Below are 14,824 nucleotides of genomic sequence, written 5' to 3' on the forward strand. Positions count from 1 at the left end.
CTAAGGTCTGCTGCCCCATCCCCGAGAAATGAGCACACGTACATTTGGAAGGATTGACTCTCCTCTGAGGGTGACAGGTTAGACTCCCCGAATGGTATGAAGGAAAATTACGAGGACAGGCTCTATCTTCAAATAATTGCACTGCTGATAAGAGACGCAGTGTGAAGGTTTTTCATCTTAGGACTCATCAGTACAAAATTGCAAGAACGCCAAATTTCAAAGGGGGAAACGACAATTTGTACTCCATGTGGAACACGTCTTCACCACTACAGTCATTGACATCACTCAGCAAAACAAAGGTTCGCAATGAGGCTTTCAGTGCTTAATCTCTGGGAACCAATCCGTTTCCAAAGACTCCTGACAATGTTGGAAAGGAGGGTCACAGATATTTGGAACTCTCTTCCTCAAAAGCAGAATACTTGAATAGTTTAAAGGCAGCGTGGGTAGCAAGGAGATGCAAGGTTCTCATGGCTAGCGGTGGGGGGGTAAGCAGGAACATGGTGTAATCAGATCTATCATGACCTCATTGACGAGGACTGCAGGCTCAGGGTGGGGGAGGGGTGTGAGAGTAATCTAAACCCATGCCTGATTTATATGTTCAGACATAATCTTGATTCATTTGTATCCTTCGATCTCATTCCACTCTGACCTCCGTGAGAATCTATGAGTTGAAGAGTGAGACCAGCTCAGTGGACTGATTGGCACCCAATTCATTGGCAAATGCACTCAAAATGGGCACGGGATTTACCACTGAGAATGCACCAGTGAACAGATGCCTTGAAGAATTTGTTTTTCGCAATGCTTAGATTATTTCCCCTCAAATGACAGGAGAAGGGGTGATCCTACAGGAGTTAATAGGGTGACTTGTAACTGTCCCTTGGCAAGGAGGAGTTCAGAAGATAGGAGCATCACATTAAAACTACAGTCAATGGTCCTGGCAAGAACTAACCACACAAAGGTAGAGCCAATTTGCAACTCTTCCTCCTAAAACATATTGCTGGGGATCAACTGAAAATCTCAAAAAATGGGACTGAGAGGCTTTAGATGCTGAGCTAAACTGGATACAATAAGCCCCAACCTAACAGAATGGCAGAACAGGTTCAAGGGGCTGAACAGCCTCCTCCTCCAGTGTTGCTATGGAATAGCGCACCTCGGATTTTGGCTTAACTAGGCTGGGGCACGGAGCTGGCACACACCACCAGTGATATTATCTCTGGATTATTAATCCAGAGATTCAAGTAACGTTCTGGGGACCTGGGTTTGAAACCTGCCACAGCAGGTGGTGTAATTTGAGTTCAATAAAAAACAAATCTTGTATTAAATGTCTAATAATGACTATGAAACCATTGTTGATTGTCAAGGGAGAAAACCCCATCTGGTTCTCGAATATCCCTTACAGGAAGGAAACTGCCTTCCTTACCTGGTCTGGCCTATATGTGGCTCCAGACCCATAGTAATGTAGGTCTTTATGGCCCTTCTGGGCAATTAGAGATGGGGAAAAAATGCTTCCACAGCCAGTGATGCCCACTTCAAACAATTTTTAAAAATCTTTCCCACTGAACCACCTCACTAAGAATTGTTTGTGGTTAGGCAATTCATTTCTGAATAAATGAATGAATACTAAGTGTTAAGGTACAGAGGCAGCAGGCGTGAAATGCAATTCCTTTTTAACGAGTAAAATAAATGATTGATTCTGCATGAATGTTACAAAATGATGTCCGAGGATGGGGAAAGTTAATAAACACAGAAAGTGCTGGAGAATCTCAGTGGGTCTGACAGCATCTGTAGAGACAGACAGAAGTTAACATTTTGAGTCTGGCATGACTGTTCTTTGGAACTGAAAGGGGCCGATAAAACTATGGTTTTTAATGCTGTAAATAAGGAAAGTGGAGGAGAATGGGGAACAAACAGGACAGATATTCCATAGCAAGGGACAAAGGGAGTGCTAATGGGAGGTGTTGTTTGTATCTACCATTAAAACTACTCCTATCTTTATCAGTTCTCTATTGCCCGAATTTGCCTCTTGCTCTGGGACACATTTCCCATCTGTTTCACTTGCTCTACCTCCCATCTCCTGTACAAAACCCATACTTTTCCAGCCCTCTTTGGTTCTGATGAAAAGTTACACTGGACTCCCAAAGTGAAGCCTGTTCCTCTCTCCACAGACGCTGAACTGTCTCCAGCACTTTCTGCGTTTACTTCACATCTGCAGGCCCCACAGTACTTTGTTTTTATTTTCGTCGGGGAAACTATGTACACACACACACACACACACACACACACACACACACACACACACACACACACACACACACACACACACACACACACACACACACACACACACACACACACACACACACACACACACACACACACACACACACACACACACCTGATACAGAAGAAGCCAGCTGCAGTGATCACAAAGTCACAGAATCTCTGCAGTGTGGAAACAGGCCGTTCGGCCCAAAAGGTCTACACCAGCCCTCTGAAGAGTAACCCACCCAGATCCATTCCCCTACTCTATTATCCTCTATTTGCTCCTGACAAATGCATCTAACCTATACATCCCTGAACACTATGGGCAATTTAGCATGGCTAGTGCACCTAACCTGCACATCTTTGGACTGTGGGAGGAAACCGGAGCACCCGGAGGAAACCCACACAGACACGGGGAGAATATGCAAAGTCCACATAGACAGTCGCCCGTGGCTAAAATCTAACCCGGGTCCCTAGCGCCATGAGGCAGCAGTGCTAACCACTGAGCCACCGTACTGTGGAGATCATTTGTTTTAGTGGTGTTGGTTGAGGGATAAATTTCAGGCAGGACCCTTAAAAATAGAAAAACTGTTTCCTACTTCCTCTCCAACTGACCTTCAAAACACCTAATTTTCCACTTGGGGACCCTGCGTCCCTCTGGACTCAATATCGAGTTCAGAAATGTTAGGGCCTGAACTCTCCCATGTCCCAGCACCCCACCATGCACACCAGGTCTTGTTATCACAGAGCCTGCCACTACACACTACCTATTATTAGCCACCAACAGCTCCCACTAACAGCCATCCACCCTCCCAACCAGATCGTTACCCACTCCTTTGTCTGTCCACTGTGGGCTCTCGCTTTGGGCTCTATGTCCACCCTATCGTTTACTCCTTCCACTCTCCCCATCCAACACCCACCCACCACCACCCTAACGTCTGCATAGAAACTAACATTTTCTTAGCTACCATCAGTTCTGAGGATGGGTCACCGGTCCCAAAATGGTAACTTTGATTTCTCTGCACAGATACTGCCAGGCCTGCTGAGCTTTTCCAGCAACTTGCGTTTTTGTTTCAAAACAATTCCACAGATTCAACACCATTGAGGGCAGCTAGGACCTGTCGGTTCAAGTCACATCAAGATTACAGCACGCAGGCTGCACTCCCCCGCTGGAAGCGACAGCCTCGAGGTTTCTCCGCTGGGTTTTGGGAGATACTTGTCACTTTTGGCTTTTCTTTTGATTCAGAGCTGGTTACAGGACATGGTCCTTGAAAATGACATCCTGTTCACCTGTGCCATCTCAGCCTCAAACTGAGCCTTCAGCCTGCTTCCTTATATCCTGTCCCAATCTGGGTTCCGAATTCCATATGAACATGAGGCCATTCAGCCCCTCTGAGCCTGTTCCACCATCCAATACGATCTTGGCTGATCTCACCGTGGAGAAGGAGAGGGCTGCAGATGCTGGAGATCAGAGTCAAGAGTGTGGGGCTGGAAAAGCACTGCAGGTCAGGCAGCATCCGAGGAGCAGGAGAGTCAACGTCTCGGGCATAAGCTCTTCATCAGGAATTCCAAAGAATTCAGGAAATTCCTGATGATGGGAATTCCTGATGAAGGGCTTATGCCCAAAACGTTGACTCTGCTGCTCCTCGGATGCTGCTTGACTTATTGTGCTTTTCCAGCACCTCTCTCAACTTTGATCTCACCTTGGCCTCAACTCCACCTTGTCGCCTGTTCCCAAGACCCTCCGACCCATAACTACTTAAAAAATCTCTCTATCTCCTCCTCAAGTTGACTCAATGTCTTAGTATCCTCTACAGTCTTGGGGGAATGAATTCCAGAGATTCACAGGACCCTTTCAGAGATGGAGTTTCCTCACATTTTGTTTTAAATCTGCTGCCCCTTCTCCTAAATCTATCGCCCTTTCATTCCAGATTGACCCACGTGAGGGAACATCTGCTCCATCTCTACATTGTCAATCCCCTTTCGCATCTTATAGACCTCCACTCGATCTCCTCGAATTCTTCGAAACTCTGGTGATTAAAGACCTAACCTTCTCAATCTCTTCTCCAAAGACAAACTTTTCATCTCTGGGATTAATTTAGCCATCCGTCTCTGAATGCCATTTCAGCAAGTCCTTCTCAGAACCAACGGGTGGTCAAACCGACATCGGGGGTTCGGGGAGATGGGGAGGTGGGGGAGGATGGTGAAGATGATTGCCTGTAAGATTGGGCTCGGGGGGGGGGACAGTGGGTTTGAGAATATAAATGGTGAAACTCACAGCTCTCCTCTGCTGGATGACCAGCCTCCCCGAAGCCAGCAGTTAGGCGCTCCAATGTTGATCACCCCTCGATTAGCCCTACATGCCAAAGCCAATCCTCAGAATCCAGTAAACCCCAAAACAATAGACAGGGACATTTCCAGGGAAATCTCAATAGGACAGGGTCTACTTTCGTGTTGTAAAATCAGGAAGTCAGTAAAGAAGGCAGAATACTTTTTTTTTGACAGACGCTTCACTCAACACATGCATATTCCTTACTGTTACATCTTCCATTCATCCCCAAATCTCTTCTGCCCAATTTCCAACCCCAAAGGATAGCTGGTCACCCTCACCTGGAGTTGCAGTCCACCAACGTTGGCCTGCCTTCCATTCCCTTGGACAAGTTGCCAAGTTGCCACTCCCACCCCTGCCCCACTCCTTGCGAAAGAGGACAAATATGCAGCTATTGGGGCTGATCGACCATAAGAGGCATGACGAGGGACACAAATCTGCCCTATCTTCAGTCTCCCCGCACCTTGCAGCCCAGCCCACGTGACAGAGAGAGAGTAAGAGAGAGACTGAGAGAGAGAGAGAGGGAGAGAGAGACTGAGAGAGAGAGTGTATGTGGCTGGTTCTCTGCCTCATCAAGACTGACAGAAGCCACCTTAAGTCAGGGTCGACATGGAAACGAGTGTTGGCAGTGATTGAACCCAGGACCCCCTCAGCTCTGACTCAGCTTCCATCTGTAACAGACTGTTGAGCCATGGGGGGCAGTAAGGAGCGTTGGTGGTAGTGTGTAGGTGGAGGAACTCACTGAAATCCATCAGAAACCAACAGCGCATCAGATCAATCCTCTTCTGAATGAACCCTGGGAATGTGTTACCTTACAAAATCAGCAAGGTATTTCAGAATAAGCTATTCACAAAACAAGCTGCATGGAAGCTTTGGCAGAGTCAGGCAAGTCAATCAACAGTTACACATGCAATGGGACATCAAGGGTGGTGACACTGAAGGATCATCAAGCTTTTACCAAGTGTAATATGATGAGGGGCATAAGTGAAGGCTATTCAGCCCCTTGAATCTGTTCCAGCATGCATTTACATCATAACTATCTTGTCCCAGTATTTCTGCTGATGTAGGTGTGACAAAATCAAGAGGAGGTTATTTAATTGGTGTAGTGCCTCCCGCCAAATGGAACTGCGGGTGACAGAAGGCCCTTTGGCCTATTGTGTCTCTGTCAGCCCTCTGGAAGTACGAACCAACGTGTTTCGCGATTCGCCTGCTACTTGACCTGACCACCCCCCCCTTCCCCCCATCACCCGAGCTCTGCAAAAGTTTACCCTTTTGAAGGTATATTCACATTATGATCTGTTTGCTTATTCACGTAGTTTGAGCCCTCTGGCATTTGCTGCCCATGCCTCAATCACCCCGGGCAACTAGGTCAAACGTTACTCTTGAAACAGCCACCCCACACTTTCAGGCAGGGAATTCCTATTTGGTGCAGCACGCCGAGTGAAAGATTTCCCTCACCTCGCTCGCCCTGAATAGTTCCTCATAAACCTGCACCCTCCAGCCGTGGACTCTCTCACTATTCAGAGGGTACTACCCGATGGAAAGTGGTGTTACAGAGGCACTGTCATTGGACTGGTAATACAGTGACTTGGGTTGAAATCCCACCAAGGCAAACGAGGAAATCAGATTTCAGTCCAGAAATCTTTGGTGATAACCATAAAGCAATGGCCATAAGGACCATTTGGTTCAGAGAGCCAGTGTGCCCGGAGTGGACCAGCGACGGTTGTTGGTCTGGGGACTGGCCCAGATGCTCAGTGGTTTGTGCGACTGGTCACATCACGTGGAAGCTCCCTGCACTGATCTACTCCAGGCACTTTGTAGAAAAACAGTAACATTTCTCTTTTTAACTTTATTTTTTACTTTTTTAGATTAGACTAGATTCCCTACAGTGCGGAAACAGGTCTTTTGGCCCAACAAGTCCACACCGACCCTCCGAAGAGTAACCCACCCAGAACCATTTCCATCTGACTAATGCACCTCACACTATGGGCAATTTAGTATGGTCAATTCACCTAACCTGCACATCTTTGGACTGTGGGAGGAAACCAGAGCACCCAGAGGAAACCCACGCAGACACTGGGAGAATGTGCAAACTCCAAACAGTCGCCTGTGACAGGAATCGAACCTGGGTCCCTGGTGCTGTGAGCCACCATGCCGCCCCTAACTTACTAACTTCTAACTTACACTATAAATAATTATAAGGTAATGTAGCTTATTTTTCTTTATTGCTCTATTTTGTATCTAGGATTTGTACCTGGGGACTTTGTCCCTGATGTGACACCACATTGGCCGACATTTGTAAACTTCTCACTGTACTCCTGTACTTTTATTTTCTTTCAGAAAATGAGGGCACTATTGGCTAGGCAGCATTTATTGCCCATCCCTAATTGACCAGAGGGCAGTTAGGTTTCAACCACATTGCTGTGGGTCTGGAGTCACATGTAGGCCAGGCCAGGTAAGGATGGCCGTTTCTTTCCCTAAAGGACATGAGTGAACCAGATGGGTTTTTCCCAACAAACAGCAATGGATTCATGGTGATCAGTAGACTCCGAATTCCAAATTTTTATTGAATTCAAACATGATTCTAATCCACGTCCTAGGAGTCTCTGGGTTAACAGCCTGGTAATAATACCACTGGGCTATCAGCCTCCCCTCCCATGTACTTGAGTACACATGACAACAAACCTAATGCTAAGGATTTGGAAATCTGCCATCTTTAACTGGCCTGGCCTACACATGACTCTGGAAACTCAGCAATGCGACTCTTAATTCCCTTCTGAAATGGCTGGTCCAGAAATGGACAAGCACCAAATGCTGGTGAAGCCCACATTCCCATGGAAAGGGGGAAGGAACTAATCCTCGTGATTTTGTACACCTCCGTTAAATTTCCCCCGATCCTCCTCTGCCGAGAGGAGAATTCCTCCTCCGCACCGTAATTGTGCCTCGAGGTACCTGGCTGCCAGAGGAGTACCGAGCGCTGGTCCTACTCGTCGAGGCCTTGGCAGAGCTATGGGAGCTGTCACCAGTTAACCCGCTGCAGCACTGTGAATGACGGAAACACTTGCTGTATTCTTTACGGACCTGCCAGAGTAGAAATGGCGTTAGTTACGTTTATACACCAAGGTAGAACATTAACTTACCAAGACCTCGTGGAGTTCTCTCCTGAGGCATCGAGACAGATTCAAGCGTGACATTTCTGGTCGGGGAGATTAAAAGAACCAAGCAGAGTCATGGATTCACTTTTAACATTGCACGGGTACGTTGGGTCATTTGGAGGAAGTGTGTCAAAGTTCATAGCAGCAAAATTACAAGCTGATGGCAGTCCACTCCAGCCACTGTGGTGCGTTGCTCTCTCACGAGGAACAGGGAACGGTTAAGTGATAGAAGGAGGCCAGTTGGTCCACTCTTACCATGCCTGTGCTCTGCAATAGTAAGCAGTCAGGAATGCACCCCCCCTCCTTTTTTTCTGAGAAGGGAGTTCTTGGGGCTAAAGGGATCAAAGATCATGGTTTGAACAGGGTACTGAGATGGAGGTTCAGTCATGACCATATTGAATGATGGAGCAGGCCTGAAGGGCCGAATGGCCTACTCCTGTCCCTATTTTCTATGTTTCTTTGCTTTCTCCATAAGCTTGAATTTTCTCCTCTTTTCAGATAATTACACCATCTTGTTTAGAAAGTCACAATTGGATGCATCTCCACCACACATTCAGTAAGCACATTCCAGGTCATCATTTAGAGAAAAAGGATTTTTTTTTCCTGTCATATCACCTTTGATTCTTTTGCTAATCGCTTTAAATCAGTGTCCTTTGATTCTCACAGCTTCTTCCAATGGGGACTGTTTCTCCCCATCAACTCTGCATCGACATATCATTAGATTAGTTCATTCTTCTACTTGCTTATGAACTGTGAGTGTCACTGACTGGGTCCAGCGTTTATTGCCCGTCCCTAGTTGCCCCTTGAGCTGCCTTCTTGAACCGCTACAGCCCATGTGGCGTAGGGACACCCACAATGCTGTTAAGGGAGGGAGCTCCAGGATTTTGACCCAGTGAAGGAACAATGATACTGCTCAAAGTCAGATGGTGTATGTCTAAGAGGGGAGCTGACTGGTGGGGCTGTTCCCATGTATCTGCTGTCCTTGTCCTTCCAGACGGGAGAGATTGTGAAATTGGAAGACGCTGCATAAACAGCGTATCTGAGAAAGGGCTTTTGCGAGTCAAACAAGTCAGGGTTTGTGGTGGGGCAGAGGGGGATGCAGACATCAAAGTGGAGTTATGACTGTAAACTGAGGCTGAGGTAATCATGAAGGTCCCACCTTGCTCCTTGCCTGAGGTGTGGTGACCCTCAGGACATACCACCACCCTGTCATCTCTCTCTCTAATGAACGAGCAGGACTGTGGTGGCCTGCCATTAATGCAACTGTACCTAGATCGTGTCCAATGATGGACCCTTCACCTGCTCCCAAGTCCTCTGGCCCTCTCTGTCATGACCTAGGACATCCCAATAATACCTCCTCTCAACCATGCTCTTTACGCATCTTCTATCCACTTCATGGTGGACAATCTAACCACTTCACTGAAGCAAGTGACAGGTTCTTTGCCAAAAGACCGTAAGATATAGGAATTGCCTTGCAAGGAAATTCTGTGCTTATTCTGTGAACAGTTAGGCATGGGTCACAAACAGAACTGTGATTTAATTTTTAAAAAGGCCACACTCCCTGGGACAGTGGGAGAATGAAACAACACTGGGAACAACGGGCTGCTTTTACACCACACACCCCATCCCCAATCCGAAGTTCCAGGACTGATTCCACTGGCTAATGCAAAACATGATGCGGAGGAACCGATGTTGGACTGGGGTGGACAAAGCTAAAAATCACACAACACCAGGTTATAGTCCAACAGGTTTATCTGGAAGCACTAGCTTTTGGAGCGCTGCTCATTCATCAGGTGGCTGTGGAGCAGGATCATAGCACACTGAATTTATAGCAGAAGGTGACAGAAAGATTCAACAGCAATCCAGGTTTGTTCAATATATTGCTTCAGTTGCATGACACTGAAATCTTTTGCAGCTGTACAGGGCCCTGGTGAGACCGCACCTGGAATATTGTGTGCAGTTTTGGTCTCCACATTTGAGGAAAGACATTCTGGCTATTGAGGGAGTGCAGCGTAGGTTCACGAGGTCAATTCCCGGAATGGCGGGACTATCTTACGTTGAAAGATTGGAGCGACTGGGCTTGTATACGCTTGAGTTTAGAAGGCTGAGAGGGGATCTGATTGAGATGTATAAGATTATTAAAGGATTGGACACTCTGGAGGCTGGAAGCATGTTTCCGCTGATGGGTGAGTCCCGAACCAGAGGACACAGCTTAAAAATACGGGGTAGGCCACTTAGAACAGAGTTAAGGAGAAACTTCTTCACCCAGAGAGTGGTGGGTGTATGGAATGCTCTGCCCCAGGAGGCTGTGGAGGCCAAGTCTCTGGATACTTTCAAGAAAGAGTTGGATAGAGCTCTCAAGGATAGTGGAATCAAGGGTTATGGGGATAAGGCAAGAACAGGATACTGATTGAGGATGATCAGCCATGATCATAATGAATGATGGTGCTGGTTCGAAGGGCAGAATGGCCGACTCCTGCACCTATTGTCTATTGTCTATTATCTATTGACTCTAACCTGGTGTTGTGTGATTTTTAACTTAATTCATCACAGGCCTCTGGGAAAAGATGGCAGCAACAGGCCAACTTTGGAATGTGACTAGAACGTAGATAGAAGAGGGACAGGAATGGTTGTTGGAGGTTCCTGGTTACAGATGTTTCAGTAAGATTAGGGGGGGGTGGTAAAAAAGGAGGGGGGGTTGCGTTGCTAATTAGAAATGGTATAACGGCTGTAGAAAGGCAGTTCGAGAGGGATCTGCCTTTGGAGGTAGTATGGGCTGAAGTCAGAAATAGGAAAGTAGTAGTCACCTTGTTGGGTGTTTACTATAGGCCCCCCCAATAGCAGCAGAGATGTGGAGAAACAGATTGGAAAACAGATTTTGGAAAGGTGCAGAAGCCACAGGGTAGTCGTCATGGGCGATTTCAACTTCCCAAATATTGATTGGAAGCTCTTTAGATCAAGTAGATTGGACGGGGCGGTGTATGTGCAGTGTGTCCAGGAAGCTTTTTTAACTCAGTATGTAGATTGTCCGACCAGAGGGGAGGCCATATTGGATTTGATACTTGGTAACGATGGACTTGTTAGTGGGTGAGCATTTTGGTGATGGTGACCACAATTCTGTGACTGTCACCTTGGTTATGGAGAGAGATAGGTGCGTGCAACAGGGTAGGTTTTACAATTGGGGGAAGGGTAAATACGATGCTGCAAGACAGGATCTGAGGAGCATAAATTGGGAGCATAGGCTGTCAGGGAAGGATGTCGTGGAAATGTGGAACTTTTTCAAGGAACAGATATGACATGTCCTTGATATGTATGTACCTGTCAGGCAGGAAAGAGATGGTTGTGTGAGGGAACCTTGGTTGACGAGGGAGGTTGAATATCTAGTAAAGAGGAAGAAGGAGACTTACATAAGGCTGAGGAAACAAGGTTCAGACAGAGCGTTGGAGGGATACAGGATAGCCAGGAGGGAGCTGAAGAAAGGGATTAGGAGAGCTAAGAGAGGGCATGAAAAATCTTTGGCGGGTAGAATCAAGGATAACCCCAAGGCCTTTTATGCATATATGAGAAACATGAGAATGATGAGAATGAGGGTAGGACCGATCAAGGACAGTAGTGGGAGACTGTGTTTTCAGTCGGAAGAGATAGGAGAGGTCTTGAATGAGTACTTTTCTTTAGTATTTACAAATGAGGGGGACGGTATTGTTGAAGAGGAGAGTATGAAACGGACTGGTAAGCGAGAGGAGATACTTGTTAGGAAGGAAGATGTGTTGGGCATTTTGAAAAACTTGAGGATAGACAAGTCCCTTGGGCCTGATGGGATATATCCTAGGATTATGTGGGAAGCAAGAGAGGAAATTGCAGAACCGTTGGCAATGATCTTTTCGTCTTCACTGTCAATGGGGGTGGTGCCAGGGGACTGGAGAGTGGCAAATGTTGTGTCCCTGTTCAAAAAAGGGAATAGGGATAACCCCGGGAATTACAGGCCAGTTAGTCTTACTTCGGTGGTAGGCAAAATAATGGAAAGGGTACTGAGAGATAGGATTTATGAGTGTCTGGAAAGACACTGCTTGAATAGGGACAGCCAGCACGGATTTGTGAGGGGTAGGTCTTGCCTTACAAGTCTTATTGAATTCTTTGAGGAGGTGACCAAGCATGTGGATGAGGGTAGAGCAGTGGATATAGTGTACATGGATTTTAGTAAGGCATTTGATAAGGTTCCCCATGGTAGGCTTATGCGGAAAGTCAGGAGGCATGAGATAGTGGGAAGTTTGGCCAGTTGGATAGAGAACTGGCTAACCGGTCGAAGTCAGAGAGTGGTGGTAGATGGTAAATATTCAGCCTGGAGCCCAGTTACAAGTGGAGTTCCGCAGGGATCAGTTCTGGGTCCTCTGCTGTTTGTAATTTTTATTAATGACTTGGAAGAGGGAGTCGAAGGGTGGGTCAGTAAATTTGCAGACGATGCGAAGATTGGTGGAGTTGTGGATAGTGAGGAGGGCTATTGTCGGCTGCAAAGGGACTTAGATATGATGCAGAGCTGGGCTGAGGAGTGGCAGATGGAGTTCAACCTTGTCAAGTGTGAGGTTGTCCATTTTGGAAGGACAAATAAGAATGTGGAATACAGGGTTAACTGTAGGGTTCCTAGTAAGGTGGAGGAGCAGAGGGATCTTGGGGTCTATGTTCATAGATCTTTGAAAGTTGCCACTCAGGTGGATAGAGCTTGTAAGAAGGCCTATGGTGTATTAGCGTTCATTAGCAGAGGGATTGAATTCAAGAGTTGTGAGGTGATGTTGCAGCTGTATAGGACCTTGGTAAGGCCACATTTGGAGTACTGTGTGCAGTTCTGGTCGCCTCATTTTAGGAAAGATGTGGAAGCTTTGGAGAGGGTGCAGAGCAGATTTTCCAGGATGTTGCCTGGAATGGAGAATAGGTCGTACGAGGATAGGTTGAGAGTGCTCGGCCTTTTCTCATTGGAACGGCGAAGGATGAGGGGTGACTTGATAGAGGTTTATAAAATGATCAGGGGAATAGATAGAGTAGACAGTCAGAGAATTTTTCCCCGGGTACAACAGAGTGTTACAAGGGGACATAAATTTAAGGTGAAGGGTGGAAGGTATAGGGGGGATGTCAGGGGTAGGTTTTTTTACCCAGAGAGTGGTGTGGGCATGGAATGCGCTGCCTGTGGGAGTGGTAGAGTCAGAATCTTTGGTGACCTTTAAGCGGCAATTGGATAGGTACATGGATAGGTGCTTAAGCTAGGACAAATGTTCGACACAACATCGTGGGCCGAAGGACCTGTTCTGTGCTGTATTGTTCTATGTTCTATGTGACAACTGAGTTTTGCAAATGGATGTATATCCTATTAATCCTTACCAATAAAGTTGACAGAGTTAATAAATGTCATTTTAAACAGCACCAATAAATTAGATTCCAAGCAGTAGGGATGAATACATAAAGGTTGAACATCGATGCCCGAGTGTCTGGACCCTTGGCATGCCTTGGGTTTTTTTTTCTCTTTACTAATCTCCTGCCTTTTTTACCCCTTTTCCCACACGACCGACTAACTGTGGTAAATTTAAGGAACTCCAAGCCCTCCGTTTTTTCCTCTCTCGACGTCCCCAACAGTACCCTTCCACCGACACTCTCATTCGTTTGGCCGAACAGGTCCACACCCTTAACAATTTCTCCTTCAAATCCTCCCACTTCCTCCAGACCAAAGGGGTAGCCATGGGCACACGTATGGGCCCCAGCTATGCCTGTCTCTTTGTTGGCTACGTAGAACAGTTGATCTTCCATAATTACACCGGCACCACTCCCCACCTCTTCCTCCGCTACATTGATGACTGCATTGGCGCCACCTCGTGCTCCCGCGAGGAGGTTGAGCAATTCATCAACTTCACCAACACATTCCACCATGACCTTAAATTTACCTGGACCATCTCTGACACCTCCCTCCCCTTCCTGGACCTCTCCATCTCCATTAATAATGACCGACCTGACACTGACATTTTTTACAAACCCACCGACTCCCACAGCTACCTGAATTACACCTCTTCCCACCCTACCTCTTGCAAAAATGCCATCCTGTATTCCTAATTCCTCCGCCTCCGCCGTATCTGCTCCCAGGAGGACCAGTTCCACCACAGAACACACCAGATGGCCTCCTTCTTTAGAGACTGCAAATTCTCTTCCCCCATGATTAAAGATGCCCTCCAACGCATCTCGTCCACATCCCACATCTCCGCCCTCAGACCCCACCCCTCCAACCGTAACAAGGACAGAACGCCCCTGGGTGCTCACCTTCCACCCTACCAACCTTCACATAAACCAAATCATCCACCGACATTTCCGCCACCTCCAAAAAGACCCCACCACCAGGGATATATTTCCCTCCCCACCCCTTTCCACCTTCCGCAAAGACCGTTCCCTCCGTGACTACCTGGTCAGGTCCACGCCCCCCTACAACCCACTCTCCCATCCTGGCACCTTCCCCTGTCACCGCAGGAATTGTAAAACCTGCGCCCACACCTCCTCCCTCACTTCCATCCAAGGCCCTAAAGGAGCCTTCCACATCCATCAAAGTTTTACCTGCACATCCACTAATATCATTTATTGTATCCGTTGCTCCCGATGCGGTCTCCTCTACATTGGGGAGACTGGATGCCTCCTGGCAGAGCGCTTTAGGGAACATCTCCGGGACACCCACACCAATCAACCACACCGCCCTGTGGCCCAACATTTCAACTCTCCCTCCCACTCTGCTGAGGACGTGGAGGTCCTGGGCCTCCTTCACCGCCGCTCTCTCACCACCAGACGCCTGGAGGAAGAACGCCTTATCTTCTGCCTCAGAACACTTCAACCCCAGGCATCAATGTGGACTTCAACAATTTCCTCATTTCCCCTTCTCCCACCTCACCCTAGTTCCAAACTTCCAGCTCAGCACTGTCCCCATGACTTGTCCTACCTGCCTATCTTCTTTTCCACCTGTCCACTCCACCCTCCTCCCTGACCTATCACCTTCATCCCCTCCCCCACTCACCCATTGTACTCTATGCTACTTTCTCCCCACCCCCACCTTCCT

General features: G+C 47.4%; 1 protein-coding gene across 17 annotated transcripts in view; it reads right to left on the reverse strand.

Moving 5' to 3' along the window:
* Positions 1-14,824, reverse strand: part of adgrl2a (adhesion G protein-coupled receptor L2a) — a 1,095,933-nt gene that overhangs the window by 32,365 nt on the left and 1,048,744 nt on the right. For all 17 annotated transcript variants that reach the window (XM_087990388.1, XM_087990387.1, XM_087990393.1 and 14 more), the window contains one exon: positions 7,544-7,672. In XM_087990388.1, coding sequence (XP_087846514.1) covers positions 7,544-7,672 — 129 coding nt within the window. The remainder of the gene's footprint in view (positions 1-7,543; positions 7,673-14,824) is intronic.

The sequence above is a fragment of the Chiloscyllium plagiosum genome, unplaced genomic scaffold, assembly GCF_037043375.1.
Source record: "Chiloscyllium plagiosum isolate Xiang-an unplaced genomic scaffold, Cpla_swu_hap1 HiC_scaffold_9, whole genome shotgun sequence".
Taxonomy (NCBI): domain Eukaryota; kingdom Metazoa; phylum Chordata; class Chondrichthyes; order Orectolobiformes; family Hemiscylliidae; genus Chiloscyllium; species Chiloscyllium plagiosum.